Source organism: Bombina bombina, chromosome 6 (genome assembly GCF_027579735.1).
Source record: "Bombina bombina isolate aBomBom1 chromosome 6, aBomBom1.pri, whole genome shotgun sequence".
NCBI classification, from domain to species: Eukaryota; Metazoa; Chordata; class Amphibia; order Anura; family Bombinatoridae; genus Bombina; species Bombina bombina.
In genome coordinates this window covers 896,334,205-896,356,436 of record NC_069504.1, presented here as the reverse complement: position 1 = coordinate 896,356,436, position 22,232 = coordinate 896,334,205, and the positions used below count along the sequence as shown (strand labels likewise).

The following is a 22,232-nucleotide window of genomic DNA, read 5'->3' as shown; positions in this document are numbered from 1 at the left end:
ATATAGGTATTTACGCCATATTTTATGGTAAATCTTTCTGGTGACAGGCTTCCTAGCCTGTATTAAGGTATCAATAACTGACTCAGAAAAACCACGCTTTGATAAGATCAAGCGTTCAATTTCCAAGCAGTCAGCTTCAGAGAAGTTAGATTTTGATGTTTGAAAGGACCCTGAATCAGAAGGTCCTGTTTCAGAGGTAACGACCAAGGTGGACAGAATGACATGTCCACCAGATCTGTATACCAAGTCCTGCGTGGCCATGCAGGCGCTATTAGAATCACTGATGCTTTCTCCTGTTTGATTCTGGCAATCAATCGAGGAAGCATCGGGAAAGGTGGAAACACATAAGCCATCCTGAAGGTCCATGGTGCTGTCAAGGCATCTATCAGGACCGCTCCCGGATCCCTGGATCTGGACCCGTAGCGCGGAAGCTTGGCGTTCTGTCGAGACGCCATGAGATCTATCTCTGGTTTGCCCCAACGTGGAAGTATTTGGGCAAAGACCTCTGGATGAAGTTCCCACTCCCCCGGATGAAATCCGCCTCCCAGTTCTCCACTCCCGGGATGTGGATTGCAGACAGGTGGCAAGAGTGAGACTCTGCCCAGCGAATTATCTTCAATACTTCCATCATTGCTAGGGAGCTTCTTGTCCCTCCCTGATGGTTGATATAAGCTACAGTCGTGATGTTGTCCGACTGGAACCTGATGAACCCCCGAGTTGCTAACTGGGGCCAAGCCAGAAGAGCATTGAGGACTGCTCTCAATTCCAGAATGTTTATTGGAAGAAGACTCTCCTCCTGATTCCATAGTCCCTGAGCCTTCAGAGAATTCCAGACAGCGCCCCAACCTAGTAGGCTGGCGTCTGTTGTTACAATTGACCAGTCTGGCCTGCTGAATGGCATTCCCCTGGACAGATGTGGCCGATAAAGCCACCATAGAAGAGAATTTCTGGTCTCTTGAATGGAATGAAGGACACGGCATGCATTTTGAAGTTTTGTTAACCTGTCCTCTGTCAGGTAAATCTTCATTTCTACAGAATCTATCAGAGTCCCCAGGAAGGGAACTCTTGTGAGTGGAAAGAGAGAACTTTTCTCTTCGTTCACTTTCCATCCATGCGACCTTAGAAATGCCAGTACTATCTCTGTATGAGATTTGGCAGTTTGAAAGCTTGAAGCTTGTATCAGTATGTCGTCTAAGTACGGAGCTACTGAAATTCCTCGCGGTCTTAGTACCGCCAGAAGAGTGCCCAGAACCTTTGTGAAGATTCTTGGAGCCGTAGCCAGTCCGAATGGAAGAGCTACAAACTGGTAATGCCTGTCTAAAAAGGCAAACCTTAGATGATAACTAACCCAGGCAGCAGAAAAAAATACACAAATAAACGTTTTTTATATCACAGTCAATACAATCAGCACAGCTCTGCTGTGAATGATTACTTCCCTCAAAAAAGAGACTCTTGAGATCCCTGAACTCTGTAGAGATGAACCGGATCATGCAGGAAGAAAATGAACCTCTGACTGAGTTTTTCTGATGCATAGTGAAAGCACCAAAATGGCCCCTCCCCCACACACATAACAGTGAGAGGGATCAGTGAACTGCTCTAATTTAAATCAAAACTATTGCCAAGTGGAAAAAAAGTGCCCAAAACATTTTTTCACCCAGTACCTCAGAGAAAAAAACGTTTTTACATGCCAGCAAAAAAACGTTTTACCTCAATAATTAATTGTCATTTAAAACCTATTGCAAGTCCCTGCAAAATAGGTTAAGTCTATGTATACAGTTTAAAAGCCAGAGAAGTACCATTTCCCAGAAAACTGAAGTGTAAAATATACATACATGACAGCCTGATATCAGCTACATCTACTGCATTCAAGGCTGAGTTTACATTATAACGGTATGGCAGGATTTTCTCATCAATTCCATGTCAGAAAATAATAAACTGCTACATACCTCTTTGCAGATTAATCTGCCTGCTGTCCCCTGATCTGAAGTTTACCTCTCCTCAGATGGCCGAGAAACAGCAATATGATCTTAACTACTCCGGCTAAAATCATAGAAAAACTCAGGTAGATTCTTCTTCAAATTCTACCAGAGAAGGAATAACACACTCCGGTGCTATTATAAAATAACAAACTTTTGATTGAAGATATAAAAACTAAATATATCACCATAGTCCTCTCACACATCCTATCTAGTCGTTGGGTGCAAGAGAATGACTGGAGGTGACGTAGAGGGGAGGAGCTATATAGCAACTCTGCTGGGTGAATCCTCTTGCACTTCCTGTAGGGGAGCAGTTAATATCCCACAAGTAATGATGACCCGTGGACTGATCACACTTAACAGAAGAAATAGTTAACCTTTTCAGAATTTTAGGTTTCTCACTGAAATTAATTTACAAACAGTGCAATCATGGCACAAGTGGTTGTAAATTCTTCTCTAGGATCCCCTTTGTTCAGAAATAGCAGATATATATGGCTTTGGCATTGCTTTTTGGTAATTAGAAGGCTGCAAAATGCTGCTGTGCACCACACGTGTATTATGCCCAGCAGTTAAGGGGATAATTAAGTAGCTTGTAGGGTTCATTTTAGCTTTAGTGTAGAGATCAGCCTCCCACCTGACACATCCTACCCCCTGACCCTCCTCAAACCGCTCCCTTCCCTCCCCCATAATTGTCACCGCCAGAAAGTCTGCCACAGTATAAAAATAAAGGTGTGATATATTTATATATATAATAAGTGTAGGATCCCCCATTACCCCCCAACCAGCTCTCTCAGCCTCCCCCTAATGGCCTCCATCTTAGGTAGTGACAGCTGTCTGCCAGTACCCAGTTTATTAAAAAAAATTGCCTTTTTTTCCCAAAACAAACTAGACACCCCATTTTCTGTAGTGTAGCTGCCCCCCCTCAATACACTACCCACCTCCCTGATCCCTTTACAAGCATTTAATTTCCCCCTCCCTCTCCCTCCTTGCACAGTCACACCCCATTTTCTGTAGTGTAGCTGCCCCCCCTCAATACACTACCCACCTCCCTGATCCCTTTACAAGCATTTTATTTCCCCCTCACTCTCCCTCCTTGCACAGTTCACACCGTTAATGTCAGTTAACAAATGTGGGATAAAGGTGAGCCCCGTACCCCGCCCCATTCCGGACACTCAGGAACCAGATCTAGCACCAGCGATGGGCCGCCCACCCGCCACCCTGCTATGGCTCCCACCCACTAACGATTGGCACCATCGCTGGCCGATGCAGAGAGGGCCACAGAGTGTCTCTCTCTCTCTGTATCGGATGCTTAAAATTTTTTTGTTATTGCAGGATGTCTCAATATTGAGGCATCACTGCAATAACATGAAAGCAGCTGGAAGCGATCACAATCGCTTCCAGTGCTTGAAAACCCTGAGGACGTACAGGGTACGTCCTTGGTCCTTAAGTTAAATTTTTTGTAGGACGTACCCTGTACGCCCTTGGTCATTAAGGGGTTAAACAACCCACACCGCCATCTTTTAGCCCCTTATCACTGCCTTACAAAAAATTAAAAAATGTTGATATTTTTAGTTTTTAAAGATTAATACACTGAAATTTGGGGGTAATTGGAGGACATTTAGAAAATTAACCAGACGTCTGACCTCTGGTCAATTTTCAGAGCGAGCTCACGGTAGCAATAACCAGCCACTTGTAATGGCTGGTTATTTAGGACGTGCCCGTAACACCTTAAGGACCAAGCTTCAGATGCTTGTCTTTCGTTTAAGGATCAAAGCAATTTTTGCTATGTGTGTGTTCAACCGAAATTTCTTCCATCTTTCTCATTTATTGCACCAACACATATAATATACAATTTTTAAAGGACAAAAAGGGCTTTAATTTGATGCGACATATACATATTAAGTTCATTTATTATATACAAAATACCAAAAAATAAATAAAAAATTACAACTTTTTCCCAGTTTTGGTAATAATAAAGTGTACATACTTACTGCAGCTTAAGAAAAGTAAAATAAATAAAGGACTGGGTATTTTAACTTTTATTAATACTTTGGATTTTTTTTTTTTTACAGCATTCAAAGTAACAAAGATCTGTCTCTCTCCACTTTACAAACCGAACAGAGGTGGAGGTAGGCGGATCTGATGTCCCAGCAACATTGTGACGGCTGTGATTGGCTGTCACAGCGATCACGTGAGCTCGAACATCATGATTTGCTGTTGCTAGTCTGCCTCAGACACTGAGGACGCTAGCAAGAGCATTAAGCCTACCACGACGATCTGGGGCTAATTTTAGCGCATGACGGAATTATTCCGTCATGGGTCCTTATGGCATGGACAACCATGATGGAATAATTCCGTCATTGGTCCATAAGGGGTTAAACGGGCAAATATGCCCATTTGCGGGCGCATGATAAATTAGCGCTCTACTTGTAATCTAGCCCTTAATGTGTTTTACTATCCATTTTACATGCTGCAATATATTACATTGTTTACAAATAGCTCATTTACCTTTATCTTGTCATTTGAAACACCTGCTTTTTCCTGCTGAAACTGCAGACTATACTGAAAATCTCAGTAGTGCAGTTTTGGCTATAGAAAACAAGAGGCAGCAGCAGATATCAGCCTTCCATTAGTAGTGGGTATTATCTGCTTTAAAGGGACATTATACACTCATTTTTTCTTTGCATAAATGTTTTGTAGATGATCTATTTATATAGCCCATAAAGTTTTTTGTTTTTTTTAAATGTGTATTTTTGCTTATTTTTAAGTAGCATTGCTCTGATTTTCAGACTCCTAACCAAGCCCCAAGGTTTTATGTGAATACCGTCAGTTACCTACTCCAGCTTGCTCTTGTTTGTGTAAAGGGTCTTTTCATATGCAAAAGAAGGGGGAGGGGGGGGAGTGTCTTATTTACTACTTGCAGTGGGCTTTCCAGCTACCTTTTCAACAGAGCTAAACTGAGAGCTTCTAAGTAAGTTTTTAAACAGTTTTAAACTGGATTTTTATATCAGTATCTGTGCATCTTATTCTTTATAGTAGTGTCTATTACATGCAGTGATATGAAAATGAGTGTATACTGTCCCTTTAAGACAATCACTAGTTCCCACAGCACAAAAATGTTAATTTTATTCAAAGTAAAAACATGAAAAGATATAAAAGTGTTTCCATTAAAAAATAATAAATAAATAATGTTGCATACTGTGTAAAAGAAGGGTTGAAATACACACAAATGTATAGCGTAACCAGCAGGCATGATATGATGTCACACTATGTATTTCATGATCAGATAAATTCCTCATTTAAAGTAACCGAAAATTAAAATTCAGAAAAACAGCAAACAAAAATAAATAAATAACAGATTACACTTAACTCTTGGTAACCTTTGTTGAAATATAGCTCCAATCCATGAGAATATACTTCATGATTCAGGTAGAGCATACAATTCTAAACAACTTTCCAATTTACTTCTAATCTATTTCACTTCATTCTCTTGGTATCCTTTGTTGAATCAGCAGCAATTCCCTAGTGGGAGCTAGCTAAACACATCTGGCGAGCTAACCAATCAGTAACTAGCTCACAGTAGTGCATGACTGTTCCTGAGCCTAACCAGGTATGCTTTTCAACAAAGTATGCCAAGAGAACAATGCAAATTAGATAGTAGTAAATTTAAGTTATGTAAAACTGCATGCTCTGTCTAAATCATAAAAGACATTTTTTTACTTTATTGTCCCTTTAACATTTTTCATTTTTAAAACATCACTTGATTGAAACATCAGAATTACTTATATTATAGTGTAATATTTTCTATTGTGGCTAGCGCCGGCCCCAGCAATATATCAGTCTGGTCCCTGTTGGGAGAGAGAGATGCTCTGCTATTTTGTGGGTGGACTGTCCTTTTTTAGTTGGGACCAAATTGATATCCTACAGAAAAGTTCTTTGTGAAAGGCACAAAAGGCTGCTCTTGGAGTGGTGACTAGACAGAGAGCAAGCTATAATGCTTATATTTGTTCCCTGCTTGAGAGCTTCTCTCTGTTTCCTGCTTACCATGACCCTTAGTATACTAGTCTTACTATGGGTGATGTAGAACAGCGGTCCTCAAGTACCCACACAACAGGCAAGGTTTTCATTATAGCTGAACTAGAGCACATGTGAAATAATCAGCTGATCAATAACCATGGTTACTAACCTGCTCTCACCCATCAGCTGATTATTTTGCCTGTGCTTTAGTTCAGCTATAATGAAAATCTGGGCTGTTAGGGGAACTTGAGGACCGGGGGTGAGAAACACTGATTTAGATAACCAGAGGGATATGGCAGCACCTCACTGAAAAGGCCCACACAAGGCAGAAATGTATCTGGGATTGCCATAACAGGAGGACTGAATGGTATTTTGGGGCTGGACTATCCTTTTTTGTAGGACACAACAGATGATACAAGAATGTTCTCCTCTGTGAAAGGCAAACACTGAGTTAAAAAAGGGCTGCTGCTGGCGGCGAGCCACAGAACAAGCTGTGGTGCCTTTGTTTGTTCTACACATTTACTATGAACCTTGGAGTACTAGTCTAGTTACCACTGTGCATTTGTGCACTAATAAGACAACAATATTAGATAGAATTTGCAGCTCGGTGCCTGCTTACCTGCATCGTGCAGCGCTGTCCTGCCTTGCAGATCCACATTGTCTGTTGGGCAGTTGAACTTAAAATAAAAGGCAACACAAAAATATTCAACTATTTCAGAGACGAAGAGCCTTGATTCCCCCCCCCCCCCCCCGCCACCACTATATTTTATTGCATCATCACTACTTCAGAGAAAACTCTGCCTCCCTTGCAATGCCCAGCAAAATGCCACCTTACCTGCAGCAGCTTCTGGAGGCAAAGGGAGTGGCCATACTTTGCAGACAGATGCAGAGCATTCCTTCCTGTCAAAAAATATATCTTTAAAAATCAAGGCTAGATTTAACGCTATAACAGACACACACATACATATTGCATTTATATACATATACACACACACACACAGATACATACATAGATACATACATACACACACACACACACACATACATATTGCATTTATATACATATACACACACACACACAGATACATACATAGATACATACATACACACACACACATACATATTGCATTTATATACATATACACACACACAGATACATACATAGATACATACATACATACACACACACACATACATATTGCATTTATATACATACACATATATATACATACATATATATATATATATATATATATATATATATATATACACACACACACACACATATACATACATACACACACACACACACACACACACATATACATACATACATACACACACACACACATATTGTATTTATATACATACACACACACACACATATATACATACATACATACATACACACAGCTCTGGAAGAAAAACAAAAATATTGCATTTCCTTGCAGAAATTGACAACAAAAAAGATGCAGTGTTTTCAGTCCTCGAATAATGCAAAGAAAACAAGTTCATATTCATTTGTGAACAACACAATACTAATAACTTAGCAAGAGTCCAGAAATCAATATTTAGTAGAATAACTTTGTTTTTCAATCACATTTTTCCTTTGTCTTGTAATGCTCTTTACCAGTCTTTCACATTGCTGTTAAGTGACTTTATGTCAGTCCTGGTGCAAAACTTCAAGCAGCTCGGCTTTGTTTGATGGCTTGTGACCTTGTATCTTCCTCTTGATTACACTCCAAGTTTTCGGTGGGTTTCAAGTCTCGAGATTGGGCTGGCCATGACAAGGTCTTGATCTGGTGGTCCTTCATCTACACCTTGATTGACCAGGCTGTGTGGCATGGTGTATTGTCCTGCTGGAAACCCCAATCCAAGGCTGGAATCCGTCAGAAGGACGCATGAATCAAGCCATGTTCAAGGTTATCCTGGAAGAAAACTTGCTTCCTTCTGCTCTGACGTTACCCAACTCTTAGGATCTATTTTTCCAGCAGGATCATTCCACACAGCCAGGTCAATCAAGGTGTGGATGGAGGATCACCAGATGAAGACCCTGTCATGACCGGCCCGATCTCCAGACCTGAACCCTATTGAAAACCTTTTGGAATGTGATCAAGAGGAAGATGTATGGTTACAAGAGATCAAACAAAGCCAAGCTGCTTGATTTTTTAAATTTTTGCGCCAAGAGTAAAAAAAACATAATTTATGTAAGAACTTACCTGATAAATTCATTTCTTTCATATTAGCAAGAGTCCATGAGCTAGTGACGTATGGGATATACATTCCTACCAGGAGGGGCAAAGTTTCCCAAACCTCAAAATGCCTATAAATACACCCCTCACCACACCCACAATTCAGTTTAACGAATAGCCAAGAAGTGGGGTGATAAGAAAGGAGCAAAAGCATCAACAAGGAATTGGAATAATTGTGCTTTATACAAAAAAATCATAACCACCATAAAAAGGGTGGGTCTCGTGGACTCTTGCCAATATGAAAGAAATGAATTTATCAGGTAAATTCTTACATAAAACATAATTTATGCTTACCTGATAAATTTATTTCTCTTGTGATGTATCCAGTCCACGGATCCATCAATTACTTGTGGGATATTCTCATTCCCAACAGGAAGTTGCAAGAGGACACCCACAGCAGAGCTGTCTATATAGCTCCTCCCCTAACTGCCATATCCAGTCATTCGACCGAAAACATACAGAGAAAGAAGAAACCATAGGGTGCAGTGGTGACTGTAGTTTAAAATTAAAAAATACCTGCCTTAAAATGACAGGGCGGGCCGTGGACTGGATACACCACAAGAGAAATACATTTATCAGGTAAGCATAAATTATGTTTTCTCTTGTAAGGTGTATCCAGTCCACGGATCATCCATTACTTGTGGGATACCAATACCAAAGCTAAAGTACACGGATGAAGGGAGGGACAAGGCAGGTACTTAAACGGAAGGTACCACTGCCTGTAAAACCTTTCTCCCAAAAATAGCCTCCGAAGAAGCAAAAGTATCAAATTTGTAGAATTTTGAAAAAGTATGAAGCGAAGACCAAGTCGCCGCCTTGCAAATCTGTTCGACAGAAGCCTCATTTTTAAAGGCCCATGTGGAAGCCACAGCTCTAGTAGAATGAGCTGTAATCCTTTCTGGAGGCTGCTGGCCAGCAGTCTCATAGGCTAAGCGGATTATGCTTTTTAGCCAAAAAGAAAGAGGTTGCCAAAGCCTTTTGACCTCTCCTCTGTCCAGAGTAGACAACAAACAAAGCAGATGTTTGACGAAAATCTTTAGTAGCTTGTAAGTAAAACTTTAAAGCATGAACCACGTCCAGATTGTGTAATAGACGTTCCTTCTTTGAAGAAGGATTAGGACACAAAGACGGAACAACAATCTCTTGATTGATATTCTTATTAGATACCACCTTAGGTAAAAACCCAGGTTTGGTACGCAGAACTACCTTATCTGCATGGAAGATCAGATAAGGAGAATCACATTGTAAGGCAGATAACTCGGAAACTCTACGAGCCGAGGAAATAGCTACCAAAAAAATAACTTTCCAAGATAAAAGTCTGATATCTATGGAATGAAGAGGTTCAAACGGAACCCCCTGAAGAACTTTAAGAACCAAATTTAAACTCCATGGTGGAGCAACAGGTTTAAACACAGGCTTGATTCTAACTAAAGCCTGACAAAATGCCTGAACGTCTGGGACATCCGCCAGACGCTTGTGCAAAAGAATAGATAGCGCAGAAATCTGTCCCTTTAAGGAACTAGCTGACAATCCTTCTTGGAGAAAAGATAATATCCTGGGAATCCTGACTTTACTCCATGAGTAGCCCTTGGATTCACACCAATAAAGATATTTCCGCCATATCTTATGATAGATTTTCCTGGTGACAGGTTTTCGTGTCTGAATTAAGGTATCAATGACTGACTCAGAGAAACCACGCTTTGATAAAATCAAGCGTTCAATCTCCAGGCAGTCAGCCTCAGAGAAATTAGATTTGGATGGTTGAAAGGACCTTGAAGTAGAAGGTCCTGTCTCAGCAGCAGAGTCCATGGTGGAAAGGATGACATGTCCACCAGATCTGCATACCAAGTCCTGCGTGGCCCCGCAGGCGCTATCAAGATCACCGATGCTCTCTCCTGCTTGATTCTGGCAATCAGACGAGGGAGCAGAGGAAACGGTGGAAACTAAGACAGGATAGAAGACAGGCGCAGCCCAATTCAAGTGCAGGGTAATTTATTTGGACATATGTGCAAATACACAATACATACTTACAAACGTTTAAAAGATAAAACAGCAAAATGGGTTAAAATGATCCCTCCAGTAAGATAATCGAATTCACAGCCCAGGCACGAACATCTCAGTCGGATAATACCAAGTCTGGGTGAGAGGTGCTGGAACTAAAATTACTCCTGGTGGTGTAAAACAAATGACTCTACGTACGTTTCGTCTGAGTTCGCTCAGACTTTATCAAGAGTATATAAAAAAATGACAATAAGCTGAATGCATCACAGGGCTCAGACCAACTTTATAAGAGAGCCACTGTGGGTGGAAAAAGGATTCTCAGCCAATCAGTGATCTTGCTGTGTATGCAAGCTGATCATGAAAGGCTGAGTCCAATAACAATTAAACAAGGTCCTGATTGTTACTGCTATTGTACATACTGACTCACAAACAAGAAAAATAAAAAAAAAAAAATTTAAAATGTGTGTTAATGCCTGTACCAACTGTATCTGAATGATAGTTTTTGATAAAAGCATCTCTAAAAACGCCTAAAAGGATACATAACACTTGCCTAATAAAAAATATTTAAATATTTAAAGGAATATCCCTTGGCCCTGAATGGTGGCGGTAGATATTAAAAGTTGAAAATTGCAAATTGAACGTCACATGAAAGCTTGTAAGTCTAGATCCACATTAAGACCATGAGGCTGCATGGAGTCAAGTTGGTAAATCCAATATGACTCCCTGCGTCTCAATGTAAGAAGTCTATTAGGAAATTTGTTTGCTGGAATCCAGTCTATTATTTGTATTTTTAAAGAACTGGGGTCTTTATTGTGGTGCAGCCTAAAGTGTTCTGATACACTATGTGTGGTGAGACCTATCTTGATGTTATTAACATGCTCACTAAGTCTAGTGCGTACATTTCTTTTCGTTCTACCGATATAGATCAGGTTGCATTTGCAACTGAGAAGATAAACGGCATAATTGGTGCCGCAATTACATTTATATTTCATTTTAAATGATTTAGATCCATTGTAATTTATAAAGGAATTCCCCGTTTTGATGTAACTACACATTCCACACCTACTCACCCCACATCTATATGTTCCTGGTTTCTGTTCCAGCCAGGTTGTTGGTGTAATTTTGTCTCTTGGGGCAGTACGTAATTTGGTGGGAGCTAGAATATTTTTCAGGTCTCTGTTTTTTCTAAAAGTTACTAGCGGGGTTTTGTATAAGGTAGCTCCTAAAATAGGGTCCGCTTTTAATATTCCCCAATGTTTTTTTAAAACATTTTGAATGTCTCTGCTGCCTTGATTATATGTGGTGACAAACCTGACTTCCCTACTTGGATTGTTAATATTCTGTTTGGCCCTATTTTTAGGTTGTAGAATATTTGTTCTATCCATGATTCTGACCCTTTCTTTTGCTTTTTGTAAAACTTTCGGATCATAGCCTTTCTCCCTGAACCTATTATCCAAAATTGCTTCCTCTCTATAGTAGTCAGTGTCTTTGGTGCAGTTCCTTTTAATCCGCTGGTACTGACCTAGCGGGATATTGGTTTTCCACCTTAGTAGGTGGCCGCTTTTTGCGTTCAAAAACCCATTTTTGTCAGTGGGTTTGTGGTAGTTGGAAACTGCTATTTTCTGATTATCATCCACAAATAGCACTAAGTCTAGAAATTCTACTTTTTGTTTGTCTATTTTGGAAGTAAATTTGAGATTGTAAATATTGTTGTTCATGTGGTTCAGCAGTTCCCCACAGCTAGTTTCTGAACCCCTCCAAATCATAACGATATCATCTATATACCGATGGTACTTAATTAGATTACTGCTGTGGGGATTGTTGGCCCAAATGTATTTAGATTCAAAATTGTCCATATAAATATTAGCATACGATGGGGCAAATGTAGTCCCCATCGCAGTCCCTTGTATTTGACAGAAAAATTGTTTTTCGAAAACAAAATAATTATGATTCAATATGAATCTAATACCCATTAAAATGAAATCTAAGTGTTTTTGAGAAAAATTTGCATTTTGTAGTTTCTCCTGTACAGCATTGACTCCTGAGTCATGGGGGATGCAAGTGTACAAGGAGGACACGTCACATGTTATCCAAATATAATCATCTTGCCACTCAAATCCCTCAAAGTTGTTAATGGTGTGTAGAGTATCTCTCAGGTAGGCCTTAGTTTCTTTAACAAGGGGTTGGAGATAATAATCAATATAGGTCGAAAGATTATTGGTAAGGGAACCTATACCTGATATGATTGGCCTACCGGGAGGTGCTACTAAGGTTTTGTGCACCTTAGGCAGGTGGTAGAAAGTGGGTATTGATGGATGCAATTCCATTAGATAATTAAATTCATCATTGTTTAGAATGTCGTTATTTTTTGCATCCTTCAAGATAGAAAAAAGTTCTTTTTTATATTTTTGAGTGGGATCAAAATGTAATTTTTTATAGGTTTGGGTGTCACTAAGGATGTTATTAGCCTCCTGGAGGTAGTCGCATCTGTCTTGTACAACGACACCTCCTCCCTTATCCGCTGCTCTTATTATGATATTATTTTTTTGAAGAGATTTTAAAGTATTTCTTTCCTGTGTAGAAAGATTATCATTGTATTTGGTTACCCAAGTTTTATTTTTAGTTTCCCATAATTTTTTTAAATCACTACAGACTAGTCTGTTAAAGGTGCTGATGTATTCACCCTGGGCTGAATATGGGTAAAAACTAGATTTCCTCTTTAAGTTACTATGCTCAATTGAGTCATTAGACTCATGAATCGAAAGATCCCCAAGGTTTAGATCCTCTGAGGTTGTAGGGTATGAATCTGTGCCATCTTGTTGCAATTCATTAAGGACTCCTATAGTTTTATAGTCGTTCTCATTAAAACTGATCTGTACTGGATTATATACTTTTGGGGCACTTTTAATAAAGTATCTTTTCAGTGTAAGATTACGGATATACTTTTGTATATCTATATATGTCTGAAACTTATCTGGTGCTGATTTGGGGGCAAAGTTCAGCCCTTTAGCTAGAAGGTTGACCTCATTGTCACTAAGAGTTATGCTTGACAAGTTAAAGATATTAGCCTTATTTCTCTCTATCTCATCCTTTTTGGATTTAAGTCTCTGGACCTTTCTCCCCCCTCTACATCCCCGCTTCCTCTCCTTTTTCCAGGAGTGACTTTTAAATGTTGGAAATTTCTGTTTTCTGTTTCTTTTAAATTTCGAAGCCTTGTTGTTGGGGGGATGGCCAGATCTAAAAAACCCAATTCATGATTATTATTGAAAGTTGGTTCACCATTGGTATAATGGGATATATGAGGGTAAGACTGTATCTTGGGTTTGGCTCCTTGTCTATACCAACTTTCATCCCTGAAGTCTCCCTCCCCATATTTTTCTAAGGTCTGATATCTATTGGCAGAATGAAAACTATTTGCTAAGTTCGAATGGGATCCTTGTTTGCCATTGTTATTATGTTGTTTATCCAAGTGTTTCAGAAAAGGTGGAGTAAAGTGACTGGGTCTATTTTGACGCCAGGTGTGGTGGGTGGGCGTTGACAATGTTCTACTATTGTGGTTACTAGCATTGGATAATTGATCCCTAGGGTCTTGATGGGTGTATTTCTGTTTATTGGGCTGTTTGTTATAACCCCCATAAGTTCTGTTGGGAGTTTGATTATAAGTGCTCTTATTATTCTTCATATTGAAATTATAATGTGAATTGTATACATCCCTGGTATTGGTGTGTGTTCTGATTGTGTGATCAGTTGTTATTACAGGTCTAGCTCTGTTGGCATCACTATTCCTATGAGTTTTATCAATATCTTGGTTATGTGTATTTGTATGTTTCACATTGTAATCATAGACCTGATCATTCTTATAATCTTCCATGTCTCTGCATAATTTCTTATGTTTGGTTTTTATCAAATCTATGCTCAACTTGGTGTTCCTCTCTTGTATGCTTTCATTAAGTGATTTCCAATAATCATCTGATTGGTATCTTTGAATTTTTGGAAGTAAAGTGTCGAGATCAGTTTTGATTTTATCCAACTTAAACTCCCTATATTTAATTAAAATCTTGATTAATGTGATGGAACAATCATGAAAAGCTTTGTCCCACTCCGTCATGTACTCAACTTCCTCCAACTCAAATGCAGGACGTTTGTACACTCTCAGTCCCCTAGGGACTATATCATGGAGGATATAGTTATCAAGCAATATCAAATCCTGCCATTCTTTGGTGTCACAATTTAATAATTTTTCTAATTCTCTAAAGAGCTCCCGTGGGTTATTGGACTCTGAATTGATGTTTATTTCTGAATTATGGTCCAATAAATTTGAGGACCTCTGTCTGAGGTGTCTAGTGGGACAATCTCCAAAAATAGAACTGGTCATTGTGGGTGAGGATAAGGGCCTAAAAGCTAATATTTATAAATGATTTTATAAAAAGGTAAAGAAAATAATTGATAATAAAACTAAAATGAGTAAATGGCCAATGGCAATGTGTGGGTATTTAAATGAAAGTAAAGAGAATAATGAGCAATAGTAAGAAGCGGTAGTAGAAATAAGTAATGTACCCTTATACTAAGTGCATAGGATCACTATGATACTAAGAAAGGAAACTAGCAATTGTCTTTTAAATAAATTCTAACTTAAAAGATATTGATCAAAAATGCAGAGAATATTATGCAATTAAAAACAACAAGCAATCATGTGCATCATGCAAACATAAATCTCAACCTGTTGGCTGTTAGAACCACTTATGTACACACTGGCTCTATTGCTGAGATGTGAGGAGAGAACAGAAGAGCGCAAAAGTTTAAAAAGAGCCGGGCTTTGTCAAAACCTCCTCTGTGTGGGAAAATTAAGACTGGTAGAAAATATGCGAGCAGTATTAGTTCAGTATATCGGTCTTGAGAAGCGTTATGTACCGAAGTATTTCAATCAGTGCATAAGCCCTTACAGCCGTACCTAATTCTGCTGACCCGGTTTTGAGGTCAAGGGGTATAATAGAGAAGTTCTCTGTTCCGTAGTAGAAGCGTGATTCAGACTGAGTTAGAGTCAATGTGGAAAACAGAGAAAGATCAGTTGGATTTGGTGAAACCTTTAGTAACAGTCTTTTCTTAACTCACATGTAGGGTTTAGATAGCGGCAAGACAGTAGATGATAACTGTGCAAATCAAACAGCTTAACAGGACTGAGCAGCCGATATACAAAGTGCACTTTAAACAAAAGAGAAACAAACAGTTACCGGTATCAGCGCTTGGGTCCTGGTAGTTTATAATAATTGAAGAAAGAGAAGCCGGTTGAGGTTGTTCTATGATAGTAGGTGAAAAAGTTGCAGGCTGGCTGGTATGAGCAAACCAGCTGATGGTCCCGGAACCTCTGCTGTTCAGATCCCGGTAGGCCAATCATATCAGGTATAGGTTCCCTTACCAATAATCTTTCGACCTATATTGATTATTATCTCCAACCCCTTGTTAAAGAAACTAAGGCCTACCTGAGAGATACTCTACACACCATTAACAACTTTGAGGGATTTGAGTGGCAAGATGATTATATTTGGATAACATGTGACGTGTCCTCCTTGTACACTTGCATCCCCCATGACTCAGGAGTCAATGCTGTACAGGAGAAACTACAAAATGCAAATTTTTCTCAAAAACACTTAGATTTCATTTTAATGGGTATTAGATTCATATTGAATCATAATTATTTTGTTTTCGAAAAACAATTTTTCTGTCAAATACAAGGGACTGCGATGGGGACTACATTTGCCCCATCGTATGCTAATATTTATATGGACAATTTTGAATCTAAATACATTTGGGCCAACAATCCCCACAGCAGTAATCTAATTAAGTACCATCGGTATATAGATGATATCGTTATGATTTGGAGGGGTTCAGAAACTAGCTGTGGGGAACTGCTGAACCACATGAACAACAATATTTACAATCTCAAATTTACTTCCAAAATAGACAAACAAAAAGTAGAATTTCTAGACTTAGTGCTATTTGTGGATGATAATCAGAAAATAGCAGTTTCCAACTACCACAAACCCACTGACAAAAATGGGTTTTGGAACGCAAAAAGCGGCCACCTACTAAGGTGGAAAACCAATATCCCGCTAGGTCAGTACCAGCGGATTAAAAGGAACTGCACCAAAGACACTGACTACTATAGAGAGGAAGCAATTTTGGATAATAGGTTCAGGGAGAAAGGCTATGATCCGAAAGTTTTACAAAAAGCAAAAGAAAGGGTCAGAATCATGGATAGAACAAATATTCTACAACCTAAAAATAGGGCCAAACAGAATATTAACAATCCAAGTAGGGAAGTCAGGTTTGTCACCACATATAATCAAGGCAGCAGAGACATTCAAAATGTTTTAAAAAAACATTGGGGAATATTAAAAGCGGACCCTATTTTAGGAGCTACCTTATACAAAACCCCGCTAGTAACTTTTAGAAAAAACAGAGACCTGAAAAATATTCTAGCTCCCACCAAATTACGTACTGCCCCAAGAGACAAAATTACACCAACAACCTGGCTGGAACAGAAACCAGGAACATATAGATGTGGGGTGAGTAGGTGTGGAATGTGTAGTTACATCAAAACGGGGAATTCCTTTATAAATTACAATGGATCTAAATCATTTAAAATGAAATATAAATGTAATTGCGGCACCAATTATGCCGTTTATCTTCTCAGTTGCAAATGCAACCTGATCTATATCGGTAGAACGAAAAGAAATGTACGCACTAGACTTAGTGAGCATGTTAATAACATCAAGATAGGTCTCACCACACATAGTGTATCAGAACACTTTAGGCTGCACCACAATAAAGACCCCAGTTCTTTAAAAATACAAATAATAGACTGGATTCCAGCAAACAAATTTCCTAATAGACTTCTTACATTGAGACGCAGGGAGTCATATTGGATTTACCAACTTGACTCCATGCAGCCTCATGGTCTTAATGTGGATCTAGACTTACAAGCTTTCATGTGACGTTCAATTTGCAATTTTCAACTTTTAATATCTACCGCCACCATTCAGGGCCAAGGGATATTCCTTTAAATATTTAAATATTTTTTATTAGGCAAGTGTTATGTATCCTTTTAGGCGTTTTTAGAGATGCTTTTATCAAAAACTATCATTCAGATACAGTTGGTACAGGCATTAACACACATTTTAAATATTTTTTTTTTATTTTTCTTGTTTGTGAGTCAGTATGTACAATAGCAGTAACAATCAGGACCTTGTTTAATTGTTATTGGACTCAGCCTTTCATGATCAGCTTGCATACACAGCAAGATCACTGATTGGCTGAGAATCCTTTTTCCACCCACAGTGGCTCTCTTATAAAGTTGGTCTGAGCCCTGTGATGCATTCAGCTTATTGTCATTTTTTTATATACTCTTGATAAAGTCTGAGCGAACTCAGACGAAACGTACGTAGAGTCATTTGTTTTACACCACCAGGAGTAATTTTAGTTCCAGCACCTCTCACCCAGACTTGGTATTATCCGACTGAGATGTTCGTGCCTGGGCTGTGAATTCGATTATCTTACTGGAGGGATCATTTTAACCCATTTTGCTGTTTTATCTTTTAAACGTTTGTAAGTATGTATTGTGTATTTGCACATATGTCCAAATAAATTACCCTGCACTTGAATTGGGCTGCGCCTGTCTTCTATCCTGTCTTAGTTCCTGTTCCTGATTGGGTGTAACCTGAGAGCACACACCTTCCACTACGGGCAGCAGCACATCCGGATCTGAACAGCAGAGGTTCCGGGACCATCAGCTGGTTTGCTCATACCAGCCAGCCTGCAACTTTTTCACCTACTATCATAGAACAACCTCAACCGGCTTCTCTTTCTTCAATTATTATAAACTACCAGGACCCAAGCGCTGATACCGGTAACTGTTTGTTTCTCTTTTGTTTGAAACGGTGGAAACACATTAGCCAGGTTGAAGGACCAAGGCGCTGCTAGAGCATCTATCAGCATTGCCTTAATTGAGCCAACACCTCCGGATGGAGTTCCCACTCCCCCGGATGAAAAGTCTGACGACTTAGAAAATCCGCCTCCCAGTTCTCTACACCTGGGATATGGATAGCTGATAGGTGGCAAGAGTGAATCTCTGCCCAGAGAATTATCTTTGAGACTTCTAACATCGCTAGGGAACTCCTTGTTCCCCCTTGATGGTTGATGTAAGCCACAGTTGTGATGTTGTCCGACTGAAATCTGATGAACCTCATTGTCGCTAAATGAGGCCAAGTCTGAAGAGCATTGAATATCGCTTTTAGTTCCAGAATGTTTATTGGAAGGAGTGACTCCTCCTGAGTCCACGATCCCTGAGCTTTCAGGGAGTTCCAGACTGCACCCCAACCTAGAAGGCTGGCATCTGTCGTCACAATTGTCCAATCTGGCCTGCGAAAGGTCATACCTTTGGACAGATGGACCCGAGATAGCCACCAGAGAAGAGAATCCCTGGTCTCTTGATCCAGATTTAGTAGAGGGGACAAATCTGTGTAATCCCCATTCCACTGACTGAGCATGCAGAGTTGCAGCGGTCTGAGATGTAGGCATGCAAACGGCACTATGTCCATTGCCGCTACCATTAAGCCGATTACTTCCATGCACTGAGCCACCGAAGGGCGAGGAATAGAATAAAGAACATGGCAGGAATTTAGAAGTTTTGATAACCTGGACTCCGTCAGGTAAATTTTAGTTTCTACAGAATCTATCAGAGTCCCTAGGTAGGAAACTCTTGTAAGGGGGGATAGAGAACTCTTTGCCTCGTTCACCTTCCACCCATGCGACCTCAGAAATGCCAACACTATGTCCGTATGAGACTTGGCAATTTGGAAGTAAATGCCTGTCTAGGAAGGCAAACCTGAGAAACCGATGATGATCTTTGTGTATCGGAATGTGAAGATAAGCATCCTTTAAATCCACTGTAGTCATGTATTGAACCTCCTGGATCATAGGTAGGATGGTACGAATAGTCTCCATTTTGAACGATGGAACTCTGAGGAATTTGTTTAAGATCTTTAGATCCAAAATTGGTCTGAAGGTTCCCTCTTTTTTGGGAACTACAAACAGATTTGAGTAAAATCCCTGTCCCTGTTCCTCCTTTGGAACTGGATGGATCACTCCCATAACTAGGAGGTCTTGTACACAGTGTAAGAATGCCTCTCTCTTTATCTGGTTTGCAGATAATTGTGAAAGGTGAAATCTCCCTTTTGGGGGGGAAGCCTTGAAGTCCAGAATATATCCCTGGGATATAATTTCCAACGCCCAGGGATCCTGAACATCTCTTGCCCACGCCTGGGCAAAGAGCGAAAGTCTGCCCCCTACTAGATCAGTTATCGGATAGGGGGCCGTTCCTTCATGCTGTCTTAGAGGCAGCAGCAGGCTTTTTGGCCTGCTTACCCTTGTTCCAGGTCTGGTTAGGTCTCCAGACCGTCTTGGACTGAGCAAAAGTTCCCTCTTGTTTTGCATTAGAGGAAGTTGATGCCGCACTTGCCTTGAAGTTTCGAAAGGCACGAAAATTAGACTGTTTGGCCCTTGATTTGGACCTTTCCTGAGGAAGGGCATGACCTTTTCCTCCAGCGATATCAGCAATAATCTCCTTCAAACCAGGCCCAAATAGGGTCTGCCCCTTGAAGGGAATGTTAAGCAGCTTAGACTTTGAAGTAACGTCAGCTGACCATGATTTAAGCCACAGCGCTCTGCGCGCCTGGATAGCAAAACCAGAATTCTTAGCCGTTAGTTTAGTCAAATGAACAATGGCATCAGAAACAAAAGAATTGGCTAGCTTAAGTGCTCTAAGCTTGTCAAGTATGTCATCCAATGGAGTCGCTACCTGTAGAGCCTCTTCCAGAGACTCAAACCAGAACGCTGCAGCAGCAGTGACAGGAGCAATGCATGCAAGGGGCTGTAGGATAAAACCTTGTTGAATAAACATTTTCTTAAGGTAACCCTCTAACTTTTTTTTTTTTTTTTTTAAGAGATTTATTTGAAAACAAACGTGAACAAAGATACATGCAAAAGAGTAAGCTCTATCTTTTCCAGTTTTCCTTACCACTTTACATTCCACTAAATCTGGAGGGGTATATATTTAATAGTTATTATTAAATTGAAGCGACATACTATATAGTTATATTGGTATCAATAAAAAGGGGAAAAGAAGAAAGAAAGAAAGAAAGAAAGAAAGAAAGAAAGAAAGAAAGAAAGAAAGAAAGAAAGAAAGAAAGAAAGAAAGAAAGAAAGAAAGAAAGAAAGAAAGAAAGAAAGAAAGAAAGAAAGAAAGAAAGAAAGAAAGAAAGAAAGAAAGAAAGAAAGAAAGAAAGAAAGAAAGAAAGAAAGAAAGAAAGAAAGAAAGAAAGAAAGAAAAAAAAATAAAAAATTAACGAATCAGGCCAGGGGCAGGACCTCGCGTGTTAGGCATTTAGGGGAGGGGTCATCCCCAGAACAGGGGTAGGAAGAATAGGGCCAACAAAGAGCCATTCAGTGTGAGCCCAGGAGGGCCGGATACTTATCTAAGGGGCAGGTGTTCCCCCACTCCACATCTGGAGTAAAATTTCATGTACATCAAGTTTTGCTATAAGCATGTAATGATATCTCTCCAGCCGCAGGAGGTCATGAACTCTCAGTTTCCAGTCGTCTAATGAGGGCACCACTGTCGATTTCCAATGGGCAGGGATCAGAGCTTTCGCACCCAACAACCCTCTAACTTTTTATCCATTGGATCTAAGAAAGCACAACTGTCCTCAACAGGGATAGTAGTATGCTTTGCTAGAGTAGAAACTGCTCCCTCCACCTTAAGAACTGTCTGCCATAAGTCCTGTGTGGTGGCGTCTATTGGAAACATGTTTCTAAAAATAGGAGGGGGAGAGAACGGCACACCTGGTCTATCCCATTCCTTAGTAATAATTTCTGTAAACCTTTTAGGTATTGGAAAAACATCAGTGCACACCGGCACTGCATAGTATTTATCCAGTCTACACAATTTCTCTGGCACTGCAATTGTATCACAGTCATTCAGAGCAGCTAAAACCTCCCTGAGTAACTCGCGGAGGTGTTCAAGCTTAAATTTAAATGTAGAAATATCAGAATCAGGTTGCATCATCTTCCGTGAGTCAGAAATATCACCCACAGAAAGAAGCTCTTTTGAGAGCTTGAAAAAGAGATTACATTTTGAAACTAGTTGCTCTATTTGCTCTATTTTAAACTAACTCCTACACCTTTGGAGTATTTTATTTGTGCAGATATCTTGTGGCTGAATAACCCTCTGCTAGGTGTTTTTTGTGCAGCATTGGCCATTATAAACAGGCCTTGGGAGCGAGAATGCATATCCTGTAAAAGAAAGCTGCAAAAAATGCACTGGGTTTCTAGCCTAGTATATCTAATTGCTTTTCCCTGTTAAAGCTTTTCTGTTTCCAGTGGCCATTGGTTACTATTGGAAGGTGTGTCCACAGATCGTTGGTTCAAGTTTGGAGGCCGGTTGCTGCTTATTATTATGTAAGTACGGATGTAACTTCCCCTGCTATTTGCTGTGTGACATTTACTAAGAGGATTCCTTGTCCGTAGGGGAAATACCATCATTGGCTGCGACTGCCTCTTTTGTCCTGGGAACGCTCCTCTTACAACTATACACAGAACAGCATCCTTGTATGAGCGTGGGTCCACATAGTAACAAGCGGAAAAATCGTCCACTCCTGGGAACTGTTTCTTATGCATGAACTTTTGGTTTAAGGAGTTTTTTATACTAATTTTCTTTTTTTCTTAATTTTGTGATTTATTATTGTATGTCTTGAATAGGTCGACCTATATTGTAATAAAGTTTTTTATATATAGATATGCAATTCTAGTATTTGTTGCTGGCATCTTCTATAGAATTGAATTTTTTTCCATATATCATTTTTTCCAATTTTGAAAAGATTTTTTTCACACATAATTCATAATTCACAATTTATATTTACATGTATTATAC

The 22,232-nt window shown here is 39.7% G+C and overlaps 1 protein-coding gene across 3 annotated transcripts in view; it reads right to left on the bottom strand.

Moving 5' to 3' along the window:
- UACA (uveal autoantigen with coiled-coil domains and ankyrin repeats) overlaps positions 1-22,232 on the bottom strand; it is a 247,718-nt gene that overhangs the window by 78,058 nt on the left and 147,428 nt on the right. For all 3 annotated transcript variants that reach the window (XM_053718478.1, XM_053718477.1, XM_053718479.1), the window contains exons 4-5: positions 6,829-6,893; positions 6,613-6,670 (exon numbers count right to left, since the gene is read on the bottom strand). In XM_053718478.1, coding sequence (XP_053574453.1) covers positions 6,613-6,670; positions 6,829-6,893 — 123 coding nt within the window. The remainder of the gene's footprint in view (positions 1-6,612; positions 6,671-6,828; positions 6,894-22,232) is intronic.